The 9,634-nt window shown below is 36.1% G+C and overlaps 1 protein-coding gene across 2 annotated transcripts in view; it reads right to left on the reverse strand.

Annotated features, from left to right (window-relative positions):
* Positions 1 to 1,661: 1,661 nt before the first annotated feature.
* The window catches only part of cacna2d3a (calcium channel, voltage-dependent, alpha 2/delta subunit 3a), a 198,881-nt gene continuing 190,908 nt past the window's right edge, over positions 1,662 to 9,634 (reverse strand). For both annotated transcript variants that reach the window (XM_027166722.2, XM_047800316.1), the window contains 3 exons: positions 6,083 to 6,195; positions 3,063 to 3,145; positions 1,662 to 2,287 (listed from right to left, as the gene is read on the reverse strand). In XM_027166722.2, coding sequence (XP_027022523.2) covers positions 2,195 to 2,287; positions 3,063 to 3,145; positions 6,083 to 6,195 — 289 coding nt within the window. In that variant the 3' untranslated portion in view covers positions 1,662 to 2,194. The remainder of the gene's footprint in view (positions 2,288 to 3,062; positions 3,146 to 6,082; positions 6,196 to 9,634) is intronic.

Raw genomic sequence — 9,634 nt, forward strand, 5'->3', positions numbered from 1 at the left:
ATAAAACTACCACAGAACGAAAGGAATAACAATGGGTTAAAAATATGCTGCCAAAACAATAGAAATAGCCTCTAAATGCATTTAGAATAACTATTTGTCAGTAATAGCCAGTAACTTTTTCTTGAATAAAGTGTTTCCAATATTATAGTAACTGTCACAGAAATGTTAGCCAAGTTGTCCAGAGCCAAATTTCCAGTCATTTCCAGCCCCATCACCATTAGTCACACATTTGATATTTTTTCTGTGCTAGCAAGAAGTCCTAATGTTCAATATTTTATAAATCTGATACTAATAACTATAGAAAATAATGTGAAATATATTACAGAATAATAGTCTAGATATTACAGATCAATGATTGAGATATATGGAGTATTCATTCGGTGTTATTTGGCTTGTGATTCGTTCTGGATGTAAAATTTCTACCACTTCATTTTTCCAAATGTCAATAAGTTGGGAGAGACAGGAAAACACGGTTAAGGGTGATATTGTTCATTAGCAATGGGCCATGGAGCGGTTCAGTTTCTTCTCTGAAATCAGAGTCCTCAGTTTTGCTCCTCGCATAAGCACACAGACACTAATTCCTTGTGTAGTGCCGAGTAAGAACATTGCTCTCTTTACTAAGGTCACGTCTGTCTGTCTCGCACCATCCTAATGCACTGCAGATGTGCAGGAGGCTGTGAACATGTTCTTCTGCTGCAGTGTGAGAGAAAGTTCTGCTATTTCATCAAATGTTACCACACACACACACACACACACACACACACACACACACACACATACAATTACACACACACACACACACACACACACACACACACACACACACACACACAAACAAAAACACACACACACACACACACACACACACACACACACACACACACACACACACACACACACACACACACACACACAAACACAATTAGACACACACACACACACAAATACAATTACACACACAATTACAAAATAATCAAATGTTACAACACACACACAAATACAATTATACACACAGATACAATTACACACACACACACACACACACACACACACACACACACACACACACACACACATACAATTACACACACACTCACACACAAATACAATTACACACAATTACAAAATAATCAAATGTTACAACACACACAAATACAATTACACACACACACACACACACACACACACACACACACACACACACACACACACACACACACACACACTCACAACTCACACACAAATACAATTACACTCACAATTACAATTCATCAAATGTTACAACACACACAAATACAAATACAATTACACACACACACACACACACACACACACACACACACACACACACACACACAGACACAGACACACACACAGACAAATATAATTACACACATACACACAAATACAATTACACACAATTATATACATACAGATTATAAACATATCGATATGTTAGATACATAAAGAAATCAAATCACAGAGAAAAAAATAGCATCAACACACAAGCATGCTCTATCTCAGACACAAAAACACACGCACACACACACACACATACACACACAGACATCATGTATATTCAACCGACCACCAGAACGCTTTGATGTATTTTTAAGGATCATTTTATTTTAAAAAGTACACAAACAGGACTAATTTCTCTCGTTAATGTAAGGCAAAGCTCATACAGAACCACTGACATTAGTAGACTTTACAGTCCGTGATCACAGTAGTATGGTTAACACTTAAAAATTCTAATTAAACATTTTCTTTTATACACTTTATATTGAGGCATAATATTCATCATCAGTTCATATTATATTTATTAAATATTTTATTGATTTGTTTGTTTTTTTTCGTTTGAATAAATGAATCTTCCTGGGTTTCAGGATTTATAGTAACAAGCACACCAGCAATACTCCAGTTTCAATATTATCATTATATTTATTTCAGGATGTGTTTTGAATGTCCATAGAAATTGCCTACAACTTTAAAAGAAAAAAACAAACAAAAAAACAAACAAAACAAAAAAAACAAGAAATGAAAATGATCTCCACGAGGCTGCACCGTTCTCTTTATGTTTACTTATTTCTCTCAGTGTCAGTCTCAGTGGTTGTTTAAATCATCGCTTTTGCATGCCGAATAAGCTCGAGGCTGGTCAAGCTGATCCATGTGTTTAGAGGCTGAGTGTCTCTCGTCACCTGGGAAATAGTGCGACTAACAAAGCAAAGAACGTTACCACTACAGACGGACTCGTGTTTAACGCCCGGCCGCATTCCATAGAGTTTTCCTACAGACAAAACAGAACAAAGAAGATTACAACGATGTGGATAAAGTTATACATATGAGCAGAACTTATTGATAAACTTACAGGGTTAATAATTGTTTTTTTTTTATGCAGATAATTAATGCAGATCTATTCAATTCATTTATTATATGATCCAAAACCCTTCCATTACTTTGCAAAAAATCAGACTCAGAGAATATTCAGAGCAGCTTCCAATTTTTCAAAATTAGAGCAGAATTACAGCAGATTTGGACAATGCAGCATCTTTGTGACACACATTCAGCTGATCTTCGATTTACATGTGTGGAACATGAGTGCAGCTATTACAGAATGTCGTTACATACAGTATGTATCTTCAATGCTAAGGAGTTTAAAAGAAAAATCCAGTGCTTGCAATTTCACCCAGTCAACTAACATTGAAAAAAAAACACAAAAAGATCAAAATATTGGATCTTAAATTTGATTTTAGCAAAATTTCACATTACAGGAGGGACTAGATATGGAGTCTATCCTAGGAACACTGAAAGGTAAACAGGGCACCATGCATACACATATTAGACCTAGGGGCAGTTTGGTGCAGCCAATTCACCTGCATCTTTAGGTAAAGAAAGAAGAGGAAACCCACACTGACAAGAACACTGACACTTACACTGACATCTCATAGGCTACACTCAGACAGCGACTCAAAAACAAAAACTCACTTTAAAAACAAATACAGCATCCAAGCCACAGGTAAAATAAAAATATGTGTTTTATGTGCTAAGGGTATTTGTGTTACCTCAGGGTGAAATGGGTGGCACGTGTCCGGACGTCTTCTGTCCTTCTGCAGTTTCAAGCGCTCACATTTCAGTGATTCGTTATGTGCGTTCGGGGTTAAGGAAAAACATGCAACAGGAATGTCCTAAGATGAATATTAAAATTAAAATACACTGCAGCAAACTCGAACATCAGCAATAGGATTTTTTGTCTTTTTTTTTTTTTAACAATCCAGCCATATCATAAAACGACAGCTTGTTTACTAAGTTACTGTAGAAGAGGCTAAGTAATTAAACTGTACTAAAATCGCATGGAGTTATTGCTTGTGTATTTATCATGTGCAACATCTTCCTATGACCCACTCAGACAGACTATCTATAGAGCTGACAAAGAGCAGCGCTAGGAAATGATGTTGTCAGATTTTATGCCTCAGAAACACACTGGACCCATATGAGCATTTTTACTGAGCGAACGTCTGGTGTTGATCATCGTTTCATTCTGGGTCATTGTGAAACACGCCATCTGTTTTGCTCAAGAGAGACAGTGCATTGTACTGAAAAACCTCAGCATATTCACTGTGGAGAGCCATTAATTTCAGCACAAACATCTCTTAGCCTTTTCATCTCCATTCAAAAGAAAAGACCAGGCCGAATCAGTTCTCTTCAAGAAAATCGAATTACAAATGAAAAGTTCACACTTTTTTCCCTAACGTTTATTTTTGAATTCTTTTTAATTCCTAGGCCAAATAAGTAAAAATTCATTCTAGCAAGTACACCAGACGTAAAAATCCAAGATTTTTAAGTGAAGAACAGATGGAGTTATGTGTGTGAAATGAATAAATGTAATAACATTGAAAACCTATTTATTTGTTTGTTTTGTTGGTTGATGCGTCCCATAAAGAGCCAAATCGAACAAGTCAAAAAGCTGACTGGAATAATACCAGAAAATTATATTGTACGTATAACAACTAAATGATAATAAATGTGCCGCATATCTTCTACTATGATTAGATCAGTGTTATCAAAACCATAAAAAAAATCATCATCTTCACAATTCAGTTGAATTTGTGTGGCATTTTTAATAATGGACATTGTCACAAAGAGCTTTACAGTAATCCAGAAATTCAGGGTATCTATAATAAATTGTTGTCTTATGCACAAAGGTGACAATAACAAGGAAAAGTTCCTGAAACGATATGAGGAAAAAACACTGAGAGAAACCATGCTCAAAATGAATCCCATCCTTATCTTTGTGACACCAGAGAGCACGATTATAAATTATTTATCTTCTATAACTGTGTATTAAATGCTCTGAAAGTGCAGTTGTGTATCCAGGAAATAGGTTGTAGTTTTAACAAGTCTGTCTTGATGATGAATCTGTTTACTGATGGAGACTTGGGCAAAAAGCTGTTTGAGGTAATTGCAGTCCAAAGCCGTCGTCTTGGTTTGTAAGTGCTGTTATCCACAGCAATCTATCTCCAGGCTGTCCACGTTCATTCATGCTTATCTCCAATCAGCCAATGTGACAGATGAAGAAGCTCTTGTATCTCATCCACCTCAAGCTTTGATGAGTTGTGTGTTCTGAGATGCTTTTCAGCTCACCATGTACGTAAAGAGTGATCATTTGAGTTACACTAAGGTTTCTGTCAGATCAAATGACCAAATCTGGCTTAATCTAATTCTTCTTACTATAACTGAATGTTTTTTGTTTTTCACACCATGCCGTGTAAAGTCTAGAATCTGTTGTGCGTGTAAAGACCTGGCCCCGTATTCATGAAAATTCTTAGTGCAATGAGTTTCTCCTAGTGAGAGAGTGTAGGCGTTTCCACCTAAAATTATAGAGAAGTTTAAAATTAAAGATTAAACTTATTTACAAAGCATATTAACCCTTAAAAGAGCTCTTAAGTGTTAGGAGAAGTCAGGAGGACTTTTAAAAGGCTTAAGGGTTTCTTAACAGAGGAGAAAATGTGTGAAAGGTGAAGATGGAGAAGAAATGTATTGTATGCAATATTTAATCATAATAGTAAGTTAATAAGATGCTACAGAATAGATAGGGATTATTTTTGTGATCAATCATATTAGAGATAACATCACTGATGATGTTACATCTCTGACATCACTGACAGAAATGCCATATACAGTATATATATATATATATATATATATATATATATATATATATATATATGATCTGTCACAAATGTAATCCTTACACGATATAGTCTCAAATATCTTAACATACTGACCAAGTAAAGGCTCATAATAGACCAGATTTTAAAAGCGCTCCTATTTTTATTGTACAACCAATCACAGTCTTTATAAGAACGTGTGTCTTACCAAATAACAGGTTAAGCCACGCCTCCTCTCTAAGATAAAAGTTGTGGTACTATCCTTGCTCAGTGTTGCTCTGAGATCGGTCCTGAATCACTCAGCTAACATTCCTAGTTAGAAATGTTGAAGCTAAATTAGGCGATCATTCTTACAATCTTTATGAATAGGGGCCACCATGCCAGTGTTGATGAGATCGCTTTCAAATATCAGAATAGGGAAAAATGAAAGCGATCTCATCAACACTGGCAACACTGGCATGATTTTATGCATTATGCTGCTGTTACATGATTGGCTGCTTATTCTATGCATGAATGAGCAGGTCTATATGTGAACAGTTGAAATTGGCTCTTCAACAAAATAGAATTTATATTAAAACTCGAATGAATTTCCTGGGTACACCATTGCACTTTTTTGACCGTTTAGTACAAAGTTTTAGAAAGTGATTTATATTCACACTCTTCTGGTGTCACCCAGATGAAGACACCTTTTGTGTCCGGTTCCTCTCGAGCTTTCTTCTTCATATCGTCTCAGGGAGTTTTTCTTCTGACTTGCTTATTCCATATAAATTGACAAATTTTTAAATTTTCAATTGATATACTGAATTTATATATTTCTCTAAATCCTTTGTTGAAAGAACTATACAAACAAAATGAAATTGTGGAATTGAATTTATACTCATGTATACAGAAAGACAGAGTTCTGAAAAGGATATACATAATTTCGATGGGGTCCATAGTGATGGGTCCAAAATCTCTGCAGTGACACTTATTGTCCACCACCACCATGAAAAGGTTACTGCTGGGAATTTGCTGGATGACAAACGACCTTAAGATGACAAGAGACACAGGGAGAGAACAAGCAGATAAGATGTGGTGTGTGTGTGTGTGTGTGTGTGTGTGTGTGTGTGTGTGTGTGTGTGCCTTGTGACACACAGCATATATCAAGTACTTGACTACACTCGTACAGTACTGTTAGAGATTTTATACATATATATGCCAAAAAGATAACATACGTCTTCAGCCCCACCTCATCTCTCAGCTTTCTCACTCTCTATCTCTCTTAAACACACACACACACACACACACACACACACACACACACACACACACACACACACACACACACACACATATGCGCACAGCCCAAGAGGGTGTGATTTGTATATCTATTAATGAGGTTGTGCGTGCCAAGTGGAGCATAGCTATCCGTAAGGCGCTCGGCTCCACCAGATGTTCTGCCATTGTTTCATCCTCGCTCACCACTTTAATCAAACGTTACAGAGTAAAGCCCAAGCCTGGCCAGCAGAGTGTTGCAAAATATAAAACACTCAAAATGCAAGACGATGGACAAATTGGAACCACACTCAAATTCAAATTTTCTTTTTTTTTTTTAAGGTTTTTTATAGGATGGGGTGATGCATTCTGAGCTCGCTGATTTATGCATTTGTGTGAGACTTATGAGGAAGAAGAGAAGAGAAAAGAAGGGATGAAAAGAGATAGATGATCATAGATGATCACTCTGTTCTTTCTTTATCTCCGTCTCTCCCTGGTTTTCCATGTTGTGAGTGATTTATAGTTTCACCCATGCAGTGGTTTATCGCACACTTGGTGGATTCTCATCCGCTCGATTAGGACCTCAGCGCCAACGCTCTCAATCTATCCCAGATACACAATGTCTAGGACTTGATATAAGCAGAAACCCAATTGTGACCTCGCTGTATCTAAATCAAACACAGAGGCGCGCCGCTTAACATGTTGTCCAGATTAATCAGAGATGAACGATATGTAAATGCATCAAAAATTCCCGCTGAATCAACTAAGGGTTGACTGGTTTTGACACAGATACAGTGTACGTCCGGCGCTATCACGTTCCACGTGTCTGTTCTCTTAAACACTGACGTAAATGTTTGCTTGAAAAATCACTTTTCCCTGATCTCATGTTTTCATATTTTTATAATGAATTACATCGACAAACTCCAAGAGCTTCTCCTCAAAAATGTCTAAAAGCTCTCCTTTGAAAACCACTTTGGATTTGTCGTAATTGCCAGCACATTTAGCATGTGAACAGCTACAGTAACACACTACTGACAGATAAAGAACACAAATGTCAGAATCAATATGCAAAATTGTCTGCTTTATGGAAACGTTAGATTATATATAGAAATTTCATAGTTGTGTTTTTTTGCTAGTTGAAGGAACATATTACTATTATACAGGAAAAAGATAAGACGAGATAATAATTGTTTAAAAATAATAAATGGATCTGAGGAGTTGAGGAAGGAAAACTGAACTGAACTGACTTTAGATTTATTTTTGTTCATGCTGTTAACATTTTCTCATAAGGCATAAGGTGATTTTTTATGTATTTAGTTTTATTTTCATTTAAAAACTATTTTAAAACTGAAACAGAAAGTAAGAGCAAATATGTAAAATATATATTATTAAAAATATATGAATAATAATTAAAAAAAAGGTTGTAGTTCATGGATATTATTATTACACATTACATATTATTACACATTACTACCACCCCGCCACCTAAATAAATAAATAAATAAATAAATAAATAAATAAATAAATAAATAAATAAATAAGTGAAGATTCTGAGATTTGTGGGTGCTTTTTTAAGGGAGGACATTTTACAAATATAAACAAATCAAACACCAGAAGCTTGAACATTAAACTTGTTGATGATAAAGAATTCAGGTTATTTCCATATATCTTACGTCTTACAGGCACAGTAACAAAAAAAAAGCCTTGTCTGAATAAATAAAATGTTCATATTTAATTTTTGTTAATGTTTATTTGAAGCCAATGGACAAATAAATCTTGAATAAATGCTTTATACAACAATAATCAAGTTTTTTGGGGGTTTTTTCAAGTGCAATGATTACACGGACAAAAGAAAAAGAAGAAACCTCAATTAACAGCACATCACAAAACCATAAATTTTCATTGCTTTGCCAGCTTCTCTTGATGTTAATAAAAGAAAACAAAGCAAAACCAAAAAAAAAAACAAAAAAAAAAAACGCAGCTTGGCATGTTACTGTGGAACCGCAAAGCCTTCCATCGTCATGACTTTCCCTGTACAGCTTCACATCTGACTGTTACAAAGTACTTGACTCCTTCCAACAAAAGTTTCCTCGCAACAAATGTCACCCTATCAATAATTACAGAAGGATTTCCTTTCATAAGTTAGTAGCATTGTATCCTTTGTCCTCTATTGATCTTTACCACCTGAAAATACCACTTGCACTTAGGGCACTTGAGTAGTCAGTCCCGTTCTGGCCCTTGCTTAGACACCCCTGATATCCATGAAGAATCTTTCTACAGAAACTATGAAATGTTCCAGAACATTCGTGCAGCCGTGCGTTCCCGCACATTTGTCCAACTACTGACATGGAAATAGGACGAAAAACTGAAACACCAATTATAACTGCTGTCTGGATATGAGCTGTTCTGAAGAAAGAGATCTATTAAGTCCAAGGTTTTTTAGAATACACCTACTTCAAATCACACCACCAACCACAAAGTAGAATCATCCAACAACAACTTCACTTCAGTGTAACCTCAAGTAACCTTTGACTATTTCTACTCAGCTTAAAAAAGGGGAATAGACCCTCCGCAATCCTCCGTTTAGCCAATCCGTCACGAGATACTCAGCGAAGGGTGATTCAAAACAGCCTACACTGAACTCTGATCCACTTGGACAGGAAATAACCAGAGTTTAGATCAGCTTCACAAAAGCTTGATTAAGTCCAACTTATTTAAAGATATAAAACAGAGATAGTGATCCTGGCAAGAGAAGCGCGTCTTGATGGGAAGTGATAAACACACTTCCCACTTGAGCTGCGTCTGGTCTTGTACTCCAGATGAAACAGACACATATGTGTATACACATGTGCAAACAGACAAACACACACCGATACACACGAGGACGCACACATACACACACACAGACCCAGATACTTTCTGAGATGCTAATGGCTGGTGAATATCGCAGGCCTGAGTCATGAACCAAGTGAAGCCACGCAGCAGACCAAAACATACACACACACACACACACACACACACACACACACACACACACACAAACACACACATACAATTACCTCACTTTTCATAACAAAATATTTTCCTGATTTGTCCATTTCACTTCTGACTAGTAATGGTTTTATTTTACAATTTGATTATATTCAGATTAAAACCTTGCTTAAATACACTATCTTAGACTTTCCTTCCTTGTGAAGTCCTGCACTTAACTC

Source organism: Tachysurus fulvidraco, chromosome 14 (assembly GCF_022655615.1).
Source record: "Tachysurus fulvidraco isolate hzauxx_2018 chromosome 14, HZAU_PFXX_2.0, whole genome shotgun sequence".
In the NCBI taxonomy this organism is placed as follows: Eukaryota; Metazoa; Chordata; class Actinopteri; order Siluriformes; family Bagridae; genus Tachysurus; species Tachysurus fulvidraco.